Source organism: Chelon labrosus (assembly GCF_963514085.1).
Source record: "Chelon labrosus genome assembly, chromosome: 2".
Classification (NCBI taxonomy): domain Eukaryota; kingdom Metazoa; phylum Chordata; class Actinopteri; order Mugiliformes; family Mugilidae; genus Chelon; species Chelon labrosus.
Genome location: NC_140338.1, coordinates 20,939,984 through 20,961,997, shown reverse-complemented (window position 1 = coordinate 20,961,997; position 22,014 = coordinate 20,939,984). Strand labels below are relative to the sequence as shown.

The 22,014-nt window shown below is 43.7% G+C and overlaps 2 protein-coding genes across 2 annotated transcripts in view; one reads left to right on the top strand and one right to left on the bottom strand.

Moving 5' to 3' along the window:
* LOC311505101 (zinc finger protein Aiolos-like) overlaps window positions 1-22,014 on the top strand; it is a 34,135-nt gene that overhangs the window by 1,444 nt on the left and 10,677 nt on the right. Inside the window, exon 2 of the mRNA XM_084568503.1 lies at window positions 229-356. The gene's annotated coding sequence lies outside the window, so the exon portion shown is untranslated. The remainder of the gene's footprint in view (window positions 1-228; window positions 357-22,014) is intronic.
* Window positions 5,030-20,533, bottom strand: LOC311497235 (insulin-like growth factor-binding protein 4). The gene is made up of 4 exons (XM_084557450.1): window positions 19,453-20,533; window positions 11,309-11,472; window positions 9,423-9,548; window positions 5,030-7,983 (listed from the first exon to the last, which is right to left on the bottom strand). Exons 1-4 carry the CDS (start codon window positions 19,808-19,810, stop codon window positions 7,846-7,848), a joined length of 786 nt encoding a protein of 261 aa, XP_084413576.1. The 5' UTR covers window positions 19,811-20,533; the 3' UTR covers window positions 5,030-7,845.

The window sequence follows — 22,014 nt, the reverse complement described above, 5'->3', positions numbered from 1 at the left end:
TTGTAATAGTGTGTTGCCTAGAGATAACAATCCAAAGCCCACAGGAATTAGCCTACATCTCTGTGAATGCATCCTGAATAGTACTTGTTTGGGATTTCTTAATTGATTGTGTTCATTGTGACCTCGATTCTGTCTGTTTACACTGCACACTTGTGAGCTTATTTTATTTCTGCTTGACCTGCCTCCTGCACAATATGCGTTCAGACACTGTTGTGATCTCATCTCCAGGTGTGGCGCTTTGCCTTCTTTACATTCGCCGGACTGTGGCCAGAAAAGCTGTATGGATGGGACGGGGAGTGGATTCCACACAATGCACGGGCAGGACCTTAGACACCTGCGCTGGAGAACATGTGGAGGTAGGGTGGAGGTCACATGCCTCCTGTAAACTACTGTGTAGGCTTAACGCTCATACAGGGCCTCCCAGGCACAGCTGTGGGATTGTAGATGGCCAGGGGCTGAATGTCCTGTGGACATTTTGAGTCAATCAGAGGAAAGCTGTTCTTGTAATGTATATTCAGACCCACTTCTTAAGCCTGCAGAGCTCTCCAAAATGGATTCAGGCAGTGGAACTAAACAGACTTGAAAGTTTACTCTGGTGGCGGAGGTAGAGATATTTTTAGAAGCTGCTGCAGTCAGATTTTATTGATGTATCTTTCCAGAGGTATACATTACACAACTGCCTTGAGTATTATCATTAACCTGTCTGTCTAACTAGCGGTCACAATAAACTCAGGGAAACAAACCTGGATTAGGATGTGGAAAAAAAGGAAGGTCTGAAGGCAACACTAGACGGTCTTATTCAATTCCAGTGTACCACAAATCAGTCACTTTCAGTGGAATGCTACCATCATTATATTTTATTTAACTATTTGATGGACATAAAAAAATCATTCTTGCTCATGATCAAATCACAGAATGTGTGTCTGTTATTGCGCGTCATAAAACTTTTGTCTGTTCAGACCTTGCACCTTGCAGCTCCTGGGCAATGCCATTGCAAGTCCATCCATCCTACTGCGGTGGCAATAGGCTAAGTAAGGAATTCCAGGCATCCCTTTCCCCACCAACACATTCCAGCTCTTCCTGGGGGATCTGGCATAACATTATGACCACCTTCCTGTTGTATATATCTGCCCTTATCCTCTATTTAATGTGTACAGATTGAGATTTATTTTTTTCACTTATTTAAGTTCCGTGTGTTTTTGAACAAGAGAGCAAAGTTAGTGGAGTCAAATTCCCGGTATGTGCACACATACTTGGCCAGTAAAGCTAATTCTGATTCTGACTGATCTCCCTTGTGCCTCCAAAACAGTTGTGACTCATCAGTGAATGGACATGGGCCTTCTGAGGGTGTCCTGTGGTGTCTGGCAACAGAATATTGTTAGTGGGGGCCTTTGGATCCTACGGATTGAGGGGAGGGGTCTCTGTGGATCAGGGTTGTTCCAGTGCATCCCACAGATGCTTGATCAGTTTGGGATCAAGGGAATTTGAAGGCCAGGTCAACACCCTGTGTTGTTTTTCATGTTTTTTGAGTTGTTCCTAAACCGTTTTTGTGTGTGTGTCTGTGTCAGGCTGAATGCTGCTGGGGATGGCTGCTGCTGAGTGTCATGGGGTGGGGGTGCCTGGTCTGGTCTAGGCGGGTGGTACATGTCTAAGTAACATCCACACAAATGTGAGGTCCAAAAGTTTCCCAGCAGAACATTGCATTGTCACAAGATGGTCAGTGTTACTTACTTATCCTGTCAGTGGTTTTAATGTTGTGGCTGATCGGTGTATATTACCTCCAGCAAGTGCCCGGTAAACCTTCAAAAGGAGATCTCCTGAAGGCATACGAACCAGATGCCCGAACCACCTCAGTTGGCCCCCTTCTATGTGAAAGGAGAAGCGGCTCTACTCTGAGCTCCCTCTGGACGTCTGAGCTCCTCACCCTCTCTCAGGCTGAACCTAGCCACCCTTCAGAGGAACCTAATTTCAGCTGCTCGTATTCATGATGCCATTCTTTCGGTCTCTACCCACAGTTCATGACTATAGGTGACAGTTGAAACCAAGATTGACTGGCAAATCGACATACGCTTAGAATTAAGGCCAAAAAGTTCAATCTTGGTCTCATCAGACCAGAGAATCTTATTTCTCATAGTGTGGGAGAACTTCATGTGTTTTTTGGCAAACTCTATGCGGGCTTTCATGTGTCTTGCACCCAGGAGAGGTTTCCGTCGGGCCACTCTGCCATAAAGCCCCGATTGGTGGAGGGCTGCAGTGATGGTTGACTTCTCCCATCTCCCCACTGCATCTCTGGAGCTCAGCCACAGTGATCTTTGGGTTCTTCTTTACCCTTCTCACCAAGGCTCTTCTCTCCTGATTGCTCAGTTTGGCCGGACAGCCAGCTCTAGGAAGAGTTCTGGTCTTCCCAAATGTCTTCCATTTAAGGATTATGGACTCACTGTGCTCTTAGGGTGTATTCACACCTGCCTTGTTTAGTTCGATTAAAACGAACTCAAGTTCGTTTCCTTGCTTGGTTCGGACCTTTTTGACTGGTGTGAATACAATCACTCGAACTCTGGTGCGGACCAAACAAGCGGACCGAGACCCAGCTGAGGAGGTGGTCTCGGAGCGCTTCCTACCGAACCCTGGTGCGGTTCCTTTATGGTGTGAAAGCAGCCCGACCTCGATCCGACCCAAGTTGCAAAAATCTACCTTTTTGGATTTGACGAGCTCCCGTAGTTTTCGCGCATCTATCAAGAAGCGTCTGTGTGTCTGTCTGTCTGTGGCACGCATATGTCGCGAACCGTTGGCCCGATTGATTTGAAACTGGGCAGGTGTCTCGCTACGGGCACGAAGATGTGCACTGCTAAGTTTGACGTTGTTTGGATAAGAAATGTAAAATATATCGGTAAAATAGATTTTCTCCGCTCTAATATTTCCAGTTGCCTGATGACAGTTCTAAATTATTGCGCTGGCTCAAACGCTAGATGGTAACCATGGCAACGGAGACTCAACGTTATTTTACAGTTTACAGACAAAACATGAGTGATTTGATCATCTATCTATAAATCAAGAATTTCTTTTAACTTATTTGGTGAGTTTGTGTCTGTCTGTCTGTCTGTGGCACGCTGATTTGAAACTGGGCAGGTGTCTTTGTGGGGAGGAGACATGGGTCACGACAATGGTCACAACTGAAAAATCTTCTTCAGCTCCCACTATAGGAATACATACTTCCGACGGGCACTGCACTAGTTATGGGAAATGTAGGATAGCCCAGTGACACACACAACAGAGAGAGGTACGTGAAGCAAACAAACGCAGGTAGGTTAGGTAGAGATGAGCCGTGGCTTAACCTGGAGCTCTGAGGAGACACGCTGCCTCCTAGATATCTGGGCAGATGTCCAGATATCTCAAATGCTGGAGAAAACACATAAAAATGCAGAAGTATATAAGATTTTTAGTAAACAAATGAGAGAGAGGGGATTCCAGCGCTCAGTTTATAAACCATATTGCTAGCATAATAACAAGTAGACGTACAGTACGCAAAGTCTCCATTGTAGCCTATTTACGTGGGACATTTGGCTTCCTTCTTTACCCCGCCTATACGTTTACCAGCCAATGGCTGAACGACCTTAGCACATGTGTTTTTGTTTATAAATTCTGGTCCGGTTGCAATTAATCACAGTGTGAAAGCGAACCGCACTAAAAAAAAAAAATGAAAAAAAAAATTGGTCCGGACCAAAGCAAGTGAACTAACGGACCTTCCTGGTGTGAATACGCCCTTAGGAACCTTAAGTGCAGCAGAAAATTTTCTGTAACCTTGGAAAGATCTGTGCCTTTCCACAATTCTGTCTCTGAGCTCTTCGGGCAGTTCCTACGACCTCGTGATTCTCATTTGCTCTGACACACACTGTGAGCTGTAAGGTCTTGTATAGACAGGTGTGTATCTTTCCCAATCAAGTCCAATCAATTTAATTAAACATAGCTGGACTCCAATGAAGGTGTAGAACCATCTCAAGGATGATCAGAAGAAATGGACAGCATCTGGGTTAATTATATGAGCGTCACTGAAAAGGGTCTGAATACTTATGGCCATGAGATATTTCAGTTTTCAGCACTGATGACGAAAAACAAATCATCTTAAATGCTTTTAGCAAATGGCTGCAATATGACAAAGAGTGACAAATTTAATGGGGTCGTAATACTTTCCGTACCCACTGTATATCATGTCCCCCAGTCTTCATGTCATGACGCACACAACAAGCAGCTGTTCATGGTTCTGATCCAGCAGTAGGTAGAGATCCAGAGACAGCAGCTGTTTTAATGTTCTGCCGCGCTCCAAGTGATGTCGGTGTTTATTTGCACACAGAGCTCAGTGCTGGCTGGAGGCGCATGTGACGACGCATTTTAAAGCATGTGTGACCGCAGGTACTCAAGGCTGGCAACTTGGATTTGGACTGCCTGGGTTGGATATAAATGCAAGGTCTGAACGGGACCTTAGTGGCGATATAAGGAATGTGCGTTAACACATTATTATAACGTTATTAACTTTCACGGCCCTACATAGTTGATACCACTTACAAAGAGTATCTAACACGTCACAAGTAAGCATTTAGAAATAGTCACGTATCTTTTCTTTTTTAACATTGCCCCAATTACCATTTATATCAGCCACTGATGCTAAAATGTGTCTAATACAAATATTACTCTAATACTAAAACAAATATAGATATATCAATATATATTTTCAAACATATGCAAATCATATAAACCAGCATTTACAATAAGAATCTCAAATTTAGCTGAAAAATATAAGGGGAATTTTATGAATGCAACAAACAAACACTTTAAGAATATTTAATGAGGTTAAGACTCAAATTTAGCCTCTAAAACTAGAGTGAACTTGGTTAAACAATGTGTGGTTTGGACAAGCGTTTACTGTGAATATCATATTTACTTAGCATGTTTTCTCATACCGATGTATTAGTAATAAAATATCACTGCAGCTTATACCAGTACTGCCACTAAAAACAACACCTGCTGCCCCGTAGTTTCTGAAGTGTTTTAATTGATGTATTACAATGTGTACATTTTCATCAGGGTAAACATTTACAATGTGGCTGATTATTTCATCGACTGACACTCTATATTTCAGTTTATTGATCACTTCAGTGTTTGAGTATAATGATCCTGTTCTGGAGATACACAAGACCATAGCTGTTTTCCCACCCCTGTCCATTTGTATGCATGCAATCATTACTTCATGTCTCCCACTCATTAACAGATAATATCAAGGGCAAAACAGGAACAGCCTTATTCTCGTGAAACACAATTACAGTTCAGTACAGCAAAGTTAGAGATCAAGCAACTTACTATAGCTTAAATACACCGTTTTTGTAGTCACGAGGCCTTTACAAAAATCAAAGCCAAAACCGTTTGCCATCTCTCTCTGAGATTAAGACTGTTGAACAGAGAAACGCTTTTGAAGGTGTTTAGTAACACTTCATTTGTTGATGAATTACACGATAGGGTTTAGCTAGAGCGCTGTTTGTGCGCAGTTCACTGAATGAGTATTGATGTCTTTGTTTACTGTGCGTGTAGTCTTTGGAAGGGATATTTGGTTTTTTACATTTTCAAGCTGTAGCAAGGACAACATCTTCTGTCCATCTGTCTGTGCATTTGGATGCATTTGAAGTTTAATTGAAACTATATGTTACAAAAGGAGTGTTGCCATGAGTGGTTGAATTCCTTTAATAATAATGATAACAAAATAATAACCAGTACCCAGGATTGTATTTGACGGAAAAACTACATCAACACAAACCCCCCAAAAAAGACTTTATCACTTTTCAGTGATTATACTTAAACATTACAAGGTGTGAGTCTATGGAAAATGGAGTCAAGCCCTGGGTTTGAGATTGCTGGGATGTCTTTTAACCTTTGAAGGTTGTATATTTTTTATACTACCTTGCACAGTAAACAAATGTGAGAAGCACCAAATTAAGATATTTTTTTTATTTTCATATACATCTGAATGTTAGACAAGCTAAACCAAATTCCCAGTGGAAGAGTGTGCAAAAATTGGTAATAATAATAATAGCTATCATGGCACTTTTGCTATTTCTGTTCAATGCTGAGTGAACCTCTTTCAAATAGTCACATTTAAAGCTCAAGTTATGTCGAGGTAAAATCTGCAGGAGGAGACAAAAGGAGGCAAAGAACCCATGTATGGGAATATCTGTTTTTTTTCTGACGTGTCTGATGGTGATCTCTTTTGTTATGATCCTGCGTTCTGTGGAAATGACTCCATTCTTACTGCACCGACATCAAAAATCTTTTCCTGAGTCAGCAATAAGCAGAGTCTTCCATGGAAAAGATAAAACAGGCTCTCCATACATGGCAATGTCAAGCACCAGCGTTAGATTAAATCTCCCCTGAACTATTAATGAACCCCATTAGTACGATCAAATAGATACTGAAGAATGCTATCGCCTCGCCTACAGTATTTAAAATATGTGATGATGAGTAGCTATGTCACATGGACTGGTGATACATCAGATATTACTGTGCTTTCCTACAGATGACTGATAACTATTAATGTCAGATAAACGGAGGAGTTTCTGGTTTCCATGTTTCTTTACTGCTACATCAGAGTCCTCCATATAAAGCTTCATGTTAGCTAGAAGTTGCTATGCTGCCAGGAGCTTAATCAGTACAAGTTATATTTAAAACACATCACGCCTGCTATTTACATACTACTGACCGGCGAAACATTCAGCCAGTTAGCTGCGGTGATAGTGCAAAGCTAATGTGGGATGTTATAGTTTGACAAGACACACAAAGAAAGCCTTTGTCGCGACAAATCTGATTCTCACACATGTTGATGCTAATTGCTTCACTACCTAAACGATTCCCCAAAAAGTCCAGAAGCCCTTTTTTTTTTTTTTTTTTTTTGTATTTTGGCACAATCAATATGTAGCACCACCAAAGTTCTGTCAAGCAGTCTGTTTGGAAAGAAATCCCGTGTGTCGAAGCATGTTCATAGAAACACAAGAGTCACACTGGCATCTACGCACCGGCTGGTGAAGCAAGATTACCCTATCAGCAGTGTGCAGAGTTTTCTAGCCCAGCTACGCCGCCCGTCCAGAGGGAGCACATCGGCTATAAGAGAGGGGTGCAGAGTGAACCACGGAGTGATGGAGTAAATCTATTCTGGGCTTTCAGAGATGCACTTTTTCCGACTAATCTGACTTTTCAATTTGGTCTCCATGTTGTGAAAAGCTGCAGCTTAACATTTGGTAACTCAAGACGGGGGGCTGCTGCATTCCCTTGTGACCCAAGTTTATTTTTTCACTGGCTACGTCATTCTTATCCCATCTCTTATTTGGGGTTACAAAAAAAAATTGTTGAACGGCAATCTTTTGATAGTCAGGACTGATCTGATGCCGTTCCTGTTTGATCTCAGGTCTGAATATTGGGTGGAATGCTTGCATTTTCTTGTCACTTTTTAAGAATACTACGTTGAAATTGGTTAAAAAAAAACACACACCGCATTCTTACAAAGATCACAACTACAACTGTTATCAGTAGATGTGCGTTTCTTTTTCTGCCACCTGGTACTTTAAAGCGCATGTGTCTAAAGACTATCGGTATGTAGAAACAAAACACAACAAGTGCTCAACATACACAGAAACAAAATAGCAAAATAACTCAATTCAATGGTTTCCTTTTTGTTGCACGAGCTCGAGTACCGTTGGCCTCAGGTAGAGCGAGGCTTTAGGATGAAGTCCTTTAGTCATGTAGTTCTACTAATAAGCACCAGTAGAATTCAGCTGGTCCTGCACCCCTGCTGCCTCTCCTCCCTCCTCAATCCCTCAGGGTCGCAGTCATTAACTGGTGGCAGTCCAGGTCCCCTCGCAGCTCCGGCGGCCCCGGCAGCCTCATGCCCGTCTTCTGATCCACGCACCAGCATTTTCCCCGCTGGCCGTCACGTGCAGGATGGCACTGCAGGGGTAAAAATGAAGAAATGGTTCTAGTTGTGCAACAGCTTCTATGAAGATTAATATTAAAGCTGCTTTATATATTAACAAGTGCGCAAATGATTATGCGTAATGTGAAGGAGAAGTTCATAGTCTTCCATCCGTGCACGTCCTCTGGCTTCATATAATTTTAAAATGAATGTTTCAGTTTCACTGCGTGCAACTTTAATGTTTTAGCTCTCGCTCACTGTTGCAGCTGATGAGACAGCTATTTCCTCAGAAAAAACGACGGAGCTAAAACAATTTGGGACTCATTATTCAACGCGTGGACTTTAAGTAAATGTTAATGTCTGCTGGAGGTGTGAACAAGCAACATTCTCTGTTTACAGAGCTATAATCTGATGATCACACCAGGCCTTTTAAGACGTTTCAAAGCACTTTGTCCTAAATTAGTGGACAAATATGATATTTTAGCGCCAGGTTGTGGCTTACTTACCTAAAAACTTATGATACATTAAGGTATATTACACCTCTCTTCCCTGAAGTGGCCCTAAACTAACTGTATGTGAAGTAATTTAATTATCTGGTTCAAATCCCCCAACATTCCTCTTGTGGGCTTTTAACTGTTCCTGTAATACAACATTTATTGCGTGCGTTTGCTCCTATTTTCCATAATGATTTAGTTTCAAAAAGCCTCCAAGGCGGACCAGTTAACAATCTCGGAGCAAGCCTGCCATGAAATGACTCCCAGTTGTCCCTAATGACCTGTGCTTTACTTCCCAACAGGTTTTATCACAGTGCAGTTTTAGTTAAACAGTGAACAGATGCTTGTGAATCTGAGCAGAGATACTTAACCACGTTACGCAATCGACGGACTTTTGATGACTGTTGCCTTAGCAGAGCGTTCCTTTTTATCACTGACTCTGCGTCTGCCTCTCTGATTGCATATGCAGCTGACAGCGGCCTTATCTCTGTTTTTACGTTCTCTCATTCTCTCGCTCTTATCTGCGCGTTTGCCCAATCTTGCAAAAGGCAGAATAACAAACAAAGAAACTGCATCCAAAAACTAATTGCATCCATCACAGCAATAAAGTGATTATTGTCCAACAGTTTGGGGGAAACTGCTTTACACACAAACTCTTGATTTCTGAAAGTAAATCACTCTTGTGGGAGCTTAGAAAAATAAGGTTTTGGCATTACCATGACAGTCTGCTTGGAGACACTTTTGTGTTGATCTTGAACTAGTAAGACAATATGTCATCAGCTGCAGGCATGTTTCGTGTCTTGGCCTGCAGTTTGCTGATGCAGTTTAAAAGGAACGGTTTGAAGTATAAAGATAGGCATTTTTATTTGTATTGGCTTAATCACAGATATTTACAAGTCAATAGCAGACCAGTCCGCATAGTAGTCCGCTCTTTGCTTCTGAAGAGCTCATGGTGAGTGTCTGCGTTTGGAATCACAGACCTGTTTAGCGTGGAAATCTCCGTTCTTGTCACAGTTGGGTATGGGGATTGTGAAGAGATCATCGTGTGTGCGGGTATTTGATGCCAATCTGTCCAGCGCTCTTTGCAGCTCAGCACGACACGGAGCCTGTAGGAGAGATGTGTTTTGGTTTCATATATAGTTATACACAACTGAGTTCCAGCCATAGACGTCCGCTCACTTGACAGTTCACGAGGTACACTGGTGAAAACCAATGCGTTGTGATGTAACGTTCCCGCGAACACCGAGAGAGCTGTTGATTCAACTGTGTTTTCATTTTGGAGCCTGTGGTTTGTTGTAATGCTGAATTGTATTGTGTTGTACTGACACATGTTTCCATTAGTTCGACAACCCCATTTTAGTCAATGGGCTAGACTAAATAACAAACACTTTAGTGTTTATTCTATCCAGTTTAACGGCACCACAAACTACACCCTCCAAAATAATCACCCAATTGAACGCCACCTCTCTGACGCTGTTTTGACGTAGGATTTAGTGTGGGACTGTTAGTACCCAATGAAGTGGTAAGTGCGTGTATGTAGATATTTGCTCCATTCTGTATTAAAATAATCCCGAAGTTTTGTCTTTAATTTTCAAAACTATTTAGCATATTGCTCATACTGTTACACGGAATCAGTGATTGTACCTAGATTCACTTGCTATGTTTACATGAACACTAATATTCCACTAACCACTAATGTAACCACCTCAGTCAGAAAAGGCACATCTGATCCGATCGGAAAGTATTTTCATTCCGACTGAGGGGTTGGTGTAAACCATTGATAATCTGTTTAATAACAAAATCTGATCTCCTAATAATGATGTAAACACTTGATCTGATGGTTTCTCTCCGGCTGGAATAAATCCATTCTTTCTGAGCATGTTTGCTCCACGTAGGATAAACATCAGATGAAGAGTTTCCAGGAGGGACAGAAACATGGAGGTAGCAAAACAACCAGTTTAAACAAGTGTTCGAAAAGATGAACGAATCTGGAATCCATGTGGACAGCAATGTTGAAAACGTGGAAACATCTTAGTCACCTTCTTCTTCTACTGAATCAATTCAGTGTTGGAGATAAAGTTGGGGAAAAAAACATCTTCTGTTATATTTCCAGAAGATTTAACGCTCCACGGCATCAGAACCACTTTGTCAAGTTCTATAGTGATTGATGTGAACACATATATCTGATCACATCATTTTATTTAGTGTCCATGTAAACAGTCGGAGTCTCTGCTCAGAACGACTGATCAGGTCGGTGGAACAGAAGTGAATTTATAAGCTCCTTTACATTATTTGTTCAAATATCTGCGGTAAGGGTTTTGTGAATCATCTGCACTGACTTTACAAGCCAAGCTAATGATTGCCATCATTCTAGGTAATTTATTTTTTTAAGCAGTCTGCACAACCAGGCCAACCGCCATGACTTGAAAACATCAAATTACAGCAACATAAATGATTTTGGGTAGGGGTAAACCTACCTGTGTGGGTGGCCCAGATAAATGTCTATGTGGTAAGTTTGTGGCATTACTGTGTATTCTTGCAACGCATTTCTGTGTTTAATGAATTTACTGAAATGTGTGCCTGTTACTGATTAATGAGGATGTGATTATCCCCATTAATTATTATCCTCTTGCCTGTTGCTTGCTAATGCCAATGCGCACCTGAACTTTATTTCACAAGGCCGCAATTAAATGTTACGGTGTGTAAATAACTAATTTGTACAATTTATAACCTGACTGTTCCGCTTGAGGCTTTGGAGCTATAAAACCTTAATGTAAACCACCTGCTGTGGCTGGAGCATGTGCTGCGGAGGATGCATGATGTTGTCAGTGAAACCGATAAGTCGTCACAAGATCGTTTCTCTCACCAGCATCGCCTTGGCGTCCTCCCTGGCGTTGTTGCTTCTCTGATTTGTGGATTTGGGAGGGTGCCTGGCCAGCGTCTTCTGAATACAGCGCTTGTCCTGTGGACTGCACCGGATGTTGCTGTTGTTTGGGTGTTCGGGGGTGATCTCTTCCTGCCGGTCCATTGCTAAACCGAAAGGGAAAAGGCTTTAGTTTCTTAGTTGTCAACGCTATTACATTTCAGCTGCAATAACAGTCTGTTGAAACCATTTTCAGGGTTTTTGTTTCTTGATTGTCAGTGCAGCCTAGTGATACCTCATTCTCATGATATGAGCATAATTTCAGGTAGCAGCCATCCATCCTGTTCTGCTACTCCACCTCGTCCTTCAACATACAGCCCATACAGCTGAGTGTGGTGAAATGTAGGCTAAAAATGAGGCCAGGTTAACCACAAGGACACAGATCCTTGTTCCCGCTCTGGGGGGTAATCTGGAGCTCAGCTCTATGCCCCGGTACTCTTCAAATACTGCACCACAAACATGCCACAGGCTCTGAAGGCTTTTAAAATGGTACCACCCCTGTTCTGCCACCCTCTGTACATTGTGGTCTGTGCCACATTCACCTTTGCATCCCTATAATCCTACAGTCCTGTAGCCCTGCAGGCACCCAGCTGCTTCCTCAGGAAACGCTCCCCTCCCTCTTTACTCTCCACCCGTCCACAACAACCTCAGTCTGTGCCAGATGGAGGTTGTTAGAGGGTATTTGCACTGTCACAAGTAGGCACAAATGGGTGAGTGTGTGTGTGTGCGGTTGCGGGGCAAAATGAGGGATGAAAGTTATGTTTCGTCTTTCTTTGTGCGTCGTGCCTTTCACCTGTTGCTTGTAAGACTTGGCAACGTTTCGTGCTTTCTGCTCATAACCCATGGCTTTTTACAAACTGGCACCGAAATCAAAGCACTTGAACTGCACTTTTTAATTTAAAGTTTGAAGCCGTTCCTGCTCTGATCGCTGAACCAGATCCGAGCTCTGGTTAATATCTAATGTCACTGCAAGGCATCCACTGAACCTCTGCTGGCAAGGAGACAATGACGGAAGGCTTAGTGGCCTCCTTAATCTTACGAAGTGTGCAGGCTTTTTTTCTCAGGTTTGAAGTACACAAAAGCGTACACATCATAACCACTTCCCGCATGGTACCTCTGGTCCTGATTCTTTTAGGATATTGAGCCATTTTCTAGAGATGTAGGAGCATTTATAAGTTAGAGTTGGACAGTGACCGAGTTTCTCTAAACTTTATAGACAGTCATCTTACTTGGCTCGGCCTGTCTGAGGGGGAAGTGTCTCTTGGCTGTTTGTATTTTTAGTCTTATTGCTCTTAAGCCTGGCTCATCAGCACTTTGTTCCACAAGAGCCAGCAGGGTTTCAGCTGTTTCCTTCATCCCAAGTTGTTCTTACTCCTCTTTTGCCAGTTCACACTTTTCCGATTCCCCTGACTTTTTTTTCAGGGCGGGCTGAAGTGATTTAGAAGTGGGTCAGGGGTGGCATGTCCTGTTTGCTAAAACTGCTGTTTTCCATGGAGGAAGTCGCCACTTCTCTGTGTGGTTTCATTTGATTTGGATTGCCAGCGCTTGGCATTTAAAATTCCTACGGCGCTTTATCAGCCCAGAGCTGATACAGCGCAGAGCGTTGCTAGTCACAGGTGCACGGCAAGGGAAACATCTAATCGTTTTAATCCTCCAAATCAGAAGAATGAGCCTATGCCCGTCCTCTTTGGTAGTTTGGTACGTTGTAGATGATGAGATAAAGATCATTACTTGTCTGATAGCAAGCAGTTACACTCTTCATCAAGGTCATAGTACACAGACCGTATGGCATCTGATTAGCTCCAGTCGCTGGCGTTTTAGCTGTTACGCAGTGAACCGCATTTCTTGCTCAATCTAGTTCTTACTTAAATATTTGCTTTGACTTATCAGCTGCTGCTCTGCCACAAACGTGTTCGTCACAGTGGCCAAGAAATGCATCATTCGCTGTGAGGAAAAAAAAAGAAATTACATCTTTTTAAACTACATCATAACAACCCCAGCCCACACCCCTGTCTGTCTGTGTATTGGCCTCGGGACATGAAGGGGTCATCCGATTTCAGACTCCGCTGTTAGTGGCTTTTAAGGCTGAGCTTGTAAACCCCAAAGACAAATATCCCTCCCAAATAAATATTTAGTCATGCTCAGTGAGATGTTCCAGTGGTTTATACATCCACTAACTTAGATCTTGCACCTAACATAGAAGAGAGTCCATTATGTGAGACATTTGTATGAAAACATGAGACGCACCCATTTAGAAATAGTCTCTTCATTTGTGCTCTGTTTGATACAGATGCACTGAAGATGTAGTTACGGGCCATTTATAAAGTGAGGAAGACAGAAAAAAGGCGTTTGGTTTTGAGTTTGAAGGCACTAAAAGGAGCCGCTAAGCAACTTCCTTACAAGTTATAGATCCTGACAGATGTATCGCCCAATAGTCTTTGTATTGAAGATTATTTTTCAGCTCTAAAATGTCTCATTTAATACATGTTTTCAAATATAGACTGTTGTCAATAGAATGTTTTAGCTTCTCATTTAGTGATGTAGAAATCTACTTCAGGATGTGTCAGTATACCAAGACACCAGTTGCCGCATTTACATAGACATTAGTAGTCCACTAATAATCTCAATAAAAATGTCTCATGTAACCACTTTAGTCAGACCAAGCTGACCTGATCAGAAGTAGTTTTAAATCAGACTGAGAGGTGTGGTGTAAACCTTTGATAATCAGTTCAATATGATCTCCCTATAACCATATAAACACTTGATCTGATGGTTTCTCTTTGGCATGAATCCATTCATGCCAACCAGATCTGATGGTTTCTCTCTGGTTGGCATGAATCCATTCTTTCTGAGCGTGTTCGCGCCACGTGAGATAAAAGAAGGTGATGAGTTTCCGGGAGGAACAGAAACACGGAGGTAACAAAACAACCAGCTGCTAAAACAAGTGTTGAAAAAGATGAACGAGGCCAGAATCCATGCGGAAAGCAACAAATTGAATCAGTTCATTCTTTAAAGTTGTTCTCCTTTTAATGTCTGTCAGATTTGGTGATTCGCGGCAGGCAGAACTTCTTTGAGCAAAATTGCACTGTGAATGATGTTTTAGGACACGTAAACATACTGTACATACATCTTATCAGATCATTTTATTAAGCCTCCATGCAAACATGTCTGGGAGGGCGGTCAGTCATCCAGGACATGGTATATCTAAAACAAAGCTAAGACAACGGCGGGTTATTATCAGTTTCACCACTTGTTTAAGCAGCTTCTTCATGTCTGAATTGAACAGGAAACATCAAAGTTTGGAATCTCTGATCAGAAAGATTTTAATCAGGTTAAATAAATATTATGTTGGTCACGGCAGGCTGAAACATTTTAAGGAGAGCTGTTAGTAAAACAGAGAAACCGCTACCACCAAATGTACCAGAACAAGAAGAAAATTAACCAGCATGTGATTTAAAAAAACAACAACAATCGAACGCAGGAATGAAAGAAAATTAAATAACAGAGCGATGACGTAATCAGTATTGATGGGACTTAAAGTTAACATTATAAGTCTTATGTACATAATGTGTACATAACTCAGCCGTGTTACTATATGTCTAAACATTGGGATTAGCCAAACTACAAACTGTCGGTCCTAAAACATTGATTGTGGGGCTGTTGCTTTTCCCATGACACTAGATCGAAAAGCTCACACAACAACGACTCTTTATGGCGGCTACTTCTTTTTTTTCACAGATTCTGGCAAAAAAAAACGACTCAGTTAATCATCGCAGCGTAATGCACTTGTAAGAAGCCTCTTCGGGACCACTGACAAGGCCAATAAAAACAATTTATAGAGTCATCCGTCAAAAGGAAAGATAGAGGTAAAGTTAAATCAACAACGAATCACAAAGTCAAGAAGCCTGATTCCCCTCTGGCCACTTTCCAAGTGTTTTGCAGTTTGATTCCAAAGAGATCAGATTTAGTGCTGATTTACCGTTTAGGGAGCAGAAAATAATTAGAAGCAGTAAATCTGAAAATGAAAAGTGCACACTTTGAAACCTAAATTGCAGCAGCTCCTATTTAATTTTGCTGATATTCCTGATTACATTTAGGTGAACGTGTCACTCATTAATTCCACTGGAGGACTAAGCCAAGTACAAAACCATCATCACTCCTAGCAACGGCAGCTTTCTAGTGCCTTATTAATTTTCATTAGAGAAAACAATCCCTTTGCCTTGGCTTAGATCTTTCAGGATTGTGTAACAGTTCAGCCTCGGGCCTGAAACTCTTACAAGCCAGATATAACACACATACACACGCACACACACACCCAGACACACACACAGGTGTGGTTTGGGGCAAAATATGAGTAAAGCATAGAGCGGGAACCTCTTCCAGATGGATCATCATCAGGATAAACATGATCCCTTATCCTGTGGAAAACTGGAGGATCAAAGTATTGTTCTGTCATGAAAATAATCCAGGAGTTCACTGCCTCCTCTGAGAGTCATAGTTTTGTCTGTTTTCAGGAAGGAATTCTATTTTTCATCTTGATAAAAACAATCTCAATGTCAGTTGTACAACAGCATGAAGCGAAGCGAGGTCTAGGCGTCTTTCACCTCTTTCAGGCTCCATTTCTGCTCGTTACGTGTCTGCAGAGTTAATTCTTAAATCATGGTCCTGGATCTGATGATACTTCCATGCGATGAATAGATCTATGAATAGAGGGAAACCTGCAGCTGCAGTGAATTAGGTCAAACTATTCTGGGTTACACCATTAGCTTCATTTCAAGTAGAATATTCTACTTTTAATACAGAATCGGGGTCTTGAGTGGAAATGAATGCCACAGCATTTCTGATATCCAGTGAAGTGATGTGTGATCAGGAACTCTGCTAGAGTCCTGATGGTGACCACATCATTAATGATCACAGCTTAGACAGTGATCCTTTAATAAAACAGACATTTGTTCTCAAGAGATGGCGCTGCATTGTTTCATTACTGGAATATTGGCTCACATTTGAAATCCCAGCCCATTGTCCTCAGATTAAGGATGTGTCATGACCAGGACAAAGTTGGATTGTTTGTGTGTCTCTCAGCTCCAGCACCAGAAGGGGGTCCCTGTCCCATGGAGGACAGCAATTAGCTAATCACATTTACTCCCGCCTAAGAGCCGCAGCTGTACAAATGTGCCGCAAAACGCAAAGAAAGCAAATATACAACATTAAGGGGAATCTGCTGAAAGAGGTCAGAGAGTATCCTCATTTTACAGCACCCCTGGATCCTAACCAGTTCTAAAATCACTTCAGAACGTGCCGAGGAGTCCTCCCTCCTAAGAGAGTCGAAAATCTAGGTTAGCGTACTGCTTTCATAAAGACTTGTGTGCGTCACAGCAAATTGGACATAGCTGTGCATACTCTGCTTCATTCATGCGACTCCCCCGTTGCCTGTAGGTGTAAGACTTTTCATATCTGACATCTGTATCACTTTGTAAATAATATCCGTTTTCCCCTGCGAGGGGGGAAGCATCTGAATACCCGACACCATCCTCGGCAGGAATGTTGGAACAGAAGCCAACACGCGCATGATGATTTATTCCAAGTATTAAGATAGAGAGGGTTTCTAAGAATGGGATATTAAGAGCTCTAAAGCTGTCTTAGGCCTTGACATTTGATGCAGGATAGTGCTTGTTGTTGCTATGGAAATTCTGTTCAGGAAAAGAGAAATATGCAGCTTTGAACCTTAGAAAATTGAGTCTAGGATTCTTGGTTTAGTGCTGCTGTTTCACTGATAGCCTCGAAAATGAAGTGATAAACGCAACGCAGTACAAACCACTGGGTTTCAGTGTTCTCTTGCAGTAACTAACTACCAGCATGAACACCCTAAATTCCTTTCAGTGGGTTGTTAAGATGTGCCTCTATCCCAGTGTCCCCTTTATTAAGAATTCTCTTGGTTTTTAAAAACCCTCTTCTATTTTTATCTGGCATGTTCACTGTTGCTAGGAGTGGGGCAGTGTGGAACATGAATTCAGGAGATGCACCCCCTTGTTTAATAATGCAGAAGTACGGTGAATGCGCCACAAAGGAAATCTCCTGCCTGTGACTGGAGTTGCTCTTCGCCTCTCCCCTCCGTGCCTTTCTGATTGTCCCCCCACCGCCACGGTTTACATTGAACATTCTTATCCCGCGGATCTGAGCTGCTGCCCAGTAGAATTGATTTACAGTGAGATTTATTGGGCAGAGCTTCCCTGCCTTGTTATGACAGACTCCAGGGGTGAGAGGGAGTGTGGAGGCAAACAGCACTCGGATTACAAAGCACCGAAAAACAATGCTTATGAACTTTACAAAATGTTAAATTTTCTGTCACCCTGCCCGGTGAAGAGACCCCCGTGACTCCGATCGGCGGACTTTAGCCGTGCCACCTTATCGGACAATGCCCAGGATCCGAAGGAGCAGCAATGATGTTGAGGGGAAAAGGTTGTGCAAGAAAAAAACGGATGTGGACGGACGCAGCCAGCCCTCCATTTTTTATCATCTTCAAAACAGCTTTCCTCTTCTTTCTGATTCCATTCAGTCACGCTATGTGCCGGCCTAACCTATGCTGGCCCTGCACAGAGAGCAGAAGGCTCTAATTTCAGCTCTGGCAGCGAGAGTGCCGATGAGCTCATCCTCATGAAGGAGCTGGACGCGGTGGGCGATGCGCTCGAAGGCTTGTTAGGGATGGAAGGAGGTGGGGTGCACCCAGGGCCAGGGGAAACAGATGCTGCAATGAAGATGAGCGCCCTGGGAGTTTTATATTGGCTGAAGCCGATCCAATTCTTTGGTGTTCTGGCCCTAGCACACTGCCTACTACCATTACCAGTAACTTTCTGGGAACCTGGGTTCAGTGGGAGCGGTAGATAATCTGGAACAAATGAAAGAACCACCTTGTCTGTGAAACATTATAACGATTGTCTCATATGCCATAATGGAAATCCACACCACTCCCTTTGTAGAGAGCAGACGAAGACAAACAGCGAAGAGAAGTTAATGTTAGGCCAGTGAGCTGGAACTGGATATGCAGATAAGACATCCGTATCAGACGTCCTGCTGTGTGAAAGTGGAAACAGACTTTCTTCCATGCAAGAGGAATGCAGCAACAAAGAGAATAAGAAGCTGGCTCAGAGGAGAGTGATAGAGACATCATCTGCAGGAGAAGGTTTAGATGTGAGCAGCAGCATCGGGAGGAGGAGGCATGGGGGTGTCCATGAAAGAGCACCAAGTGAATTACTGATTGCAGAGAGCTCTAATAGCCCCAGACTGGCCGCACTCCATTACAGTCATTTCATACAGCGGCTTTTATTACCTCCCTCCATTACAAACACACACACACACACATTCGCTTGGACGTACACACGCGCAGACTCTCACATTTCCAGCACCGCCACAGTGCATTTCGCTGCCTGCACTTCACAGCTACCTGCAGGACCTCAGTTTAACAAGGCAGGATGGGGTAACGCGTTTTATTGTCACAGTCCGTATCAGAGGAATGTGCGATAGTCCTTCACCCGAACTGGCGCGGGCGCATTCGCGTGGAGCGCAAACACGGCAGCGCACACGTCCAGAGCAAGCCTCTCGCACACACACTTTGCACGCACACACGCCCACCCCAGCTATCACCACAACGCTCTGCTCTGCGTCTTACAGCAGGGCCCCTTTTACAGCCAGCGGCCACAAGACAGCAGAGGGACTGTGTGCGCTCTCCCATCAGGAGCTGGTGCGTGTGCATGGCTCTGGTTCGGGGCTTAGCCGAGATTAGGGTAAACAAGAAGCGCATTGTCACCGCCACCACCACCCCCCCCAACTCTGACTCTGCCCAGCTCAGGTAAGACATGAGGAGAAGAAACAGAAATTATTCAGGTCTGCCCGGCTGTGGGTCCACAGAGCGAGAACGACACCCAGACATGGTCAGCTGTGGATGCTTCATACACAGAGAGCATCTTGAAATACATTTCATAGAAAATGTGGTGTAACAGTGATAATGAAAACCAAGAAGTCCCCGCTGCAATGAATGCTAACTATCATCGGGCCACATACAGACTCTGACCCCCCCCCCTCACGCTCACCTGAGTTGTCCTCCACTTCTCTCTCATCGGTGCAGACCCCTTGGCCGTGCATCAGCGAGTGCAGTGGCCTCTCCACGCCACGTGGTGGGTAGCAGCGGAGGCCCGTGCCACATCGGGGCGAGTAAACGCCACAGTGCGCCCCTTTGGGGAGGGCGCAGGTGGGGCAGCATCCGCAGCCAGGTTCCCGCACCGTTTCCTCACAGCCCTCCGGCAGACGGCAGCTGGCTAGCCTCTCCTCGGAGCACACCGGGCAGCGAATGGCCTGGTCTGACGAGCACAGCGCCACCAGTGACAGGATGGCAAACATCCACAGGCCCCCACAGGACGGGGCTACTGCCACGCCACCTCCACGCACCATGGCAGCCCCGGCACCTGCACACAATCCTTTGCCCTCGTGTATGGTCCCCCTTCTCTGAGTGTTGGGCAGCTTTTGATCACTCTCTGCTTCAATTGCAGATTTTACACAAACGAGGCAGGTTTGAGAGGAACCCTTTGTCCAGGACAGTCTTTGATATTTTCAGCTGGTTAGTGTTTCATTTGCAGGGACACAATGCCTCTGCTGTATTGCCTCTCCGTTCCTCTGATTCAATTTCAGAGTGCAGAAATTGGAGCCTGCTCTTGATCTGCTCAGCTGGCGACTGTCGTGGTGATAAGAACTAGTTTCTGTTATGGTGGAACAAACAGGAAGGATATCCACCAGTGTGTTCAGGTGAGCCTTGCTCTGTCTTCGAGTTTGAGTCCAGAGGCTCGCCACCTTCTGCTGAAACACCAAAAAATCTGGTCTACAAGTGTCCAAATGCAAAGCAGGTCATTAAAAGGCAGTGTTTTAAAAACAGCTGCAGTTTCCTCCTCTTGCTGGTGTGCAGAGCAAAGGACTCTCTCCTGAGAATGGCTCAACACGAGTGGCTCTCCTTGGACTTTATACTGGTCCATGGACACGCCTCTTTCTACAGTGAGAGAGGAGCTGAAAGGCACAGCGGAGAAAAGCCAGGCTAAACCTCTCTCCCTCTGTCTCCGTCTGTCTCCCTCTCACTCAGACGCACAAACTTATATACACTCTCCCTCACTTGTCCTCCTCAGTCTTGAGAGAAAAACAGCTGAATCGCCTTTTCACTGGCTCTTCGCGGACATCTGCATTTTATGTGACAGTCAAAATTAGATTTTAATGAAACATTTCGGGGCAATAAAAACAATAAAAACAAGCACAAACAAAACCCATCAGTAATCTTTAATCTCCCCCAAATGCCAAAACATGTGCCTCTGGAGCCGAAACAGCAACAAATCTCTCTGCTCCTTTACCAGGGTCTCGGTGCAGTGGTCAGTCTGGTCTCGCCCTCCAATTATATCAGCTCCCAGATCTCTGTTTCTCTTTTACTCTCTCTTGCTACTAACTGGAGTGGGCAGCTATAAAAGGCAAATGGACAGTGTAACACCCCCTCTGCACTGCTGCCCTACCCCCACCGGTCCCAAAAAAAGCCTCCCACCAGTGGGATGTTTTAACAAAGCTGCACGGCCTGCACAGTTTATTATACGTGTGTGTGAGTGTTTCTAATCATGAAAGCCTCTGTAAATCAGTGTGATTCTTTGCTCTTGTGTGCCTGTGTGTGCATGTATGCCCTCCACCCAGACTTTGAATCATGGTTTTTATTGGTCTCTTTTTTTTCTTTTTTCTTTTTTTTTTTTTTTTTTCCTGTGTTCCTTTGCCTCCGTTTTGCCATGGAAACCCAGCATGCATTGTAACGCCTTTGTGAGTGTGCGTTCTTTCAGCTTTTCTCTAAGGGCTGGTGGCTGGTTGCCATAGGCGGACCATGGGCAGCAGCCAAGCCTTAGAGGGCTCACTCAGGTGGGTGCTACAGCGTGTGTCGTTGCTTACACGGCACCCGGATTCATCCCGCATCGCCGCACGGGCAATTACCAGACATGCGTGGAGATATCGGCGTGGCGCTTCACACATGGATTCAAGTCTGGTCCTAAAGAAAGCTTAAACCTATTTTTATTGAGACAATAAAAAAAAACATCTGTTCACTTTTAAGTGAATGCCTCCAATTAGATGACTGACTGTAATAACAATGTACGAAAGCAGTTAGTAGTTAGTGGAGCTCACTACAGGGCCAGCGTCTTCATTATGTGTCGTTTACGAGGTGCTCAGACTGTGTGTGTGTGTGTACGTGTGTGTGTGTGTGTTTTAGGGTGGTTCTGAGTTGCAGGAGGTTACTCGGAGGTTAACAGTGTCATACTAATGCTGTTTTGTAGATGCTGACTGTGCTAATGAGATGTGTGTGTTGTGTTTCACCGACAGTTCTTTCCATTTCAAACTCTTGGTGGGAGACGACCAGAACTAAGAGAAGTTTACCAAACAAAAAACTGAAGGGAAGAGCTCTCTTTCTGTAAACGTTCTTTTCCCACTGGCAGTCAGTTAACCTCATAACAAACTTTTCATACTGCATCCCAAATTTTCTAAACACACTAAACATGTCAGGCTAGTCTGGGAGCTAGACAATTTTTTTTTGTGGCGGAAAGTTTGTCTGGTATCATTCCATTGGGAACCAATTAAGGTCTGAT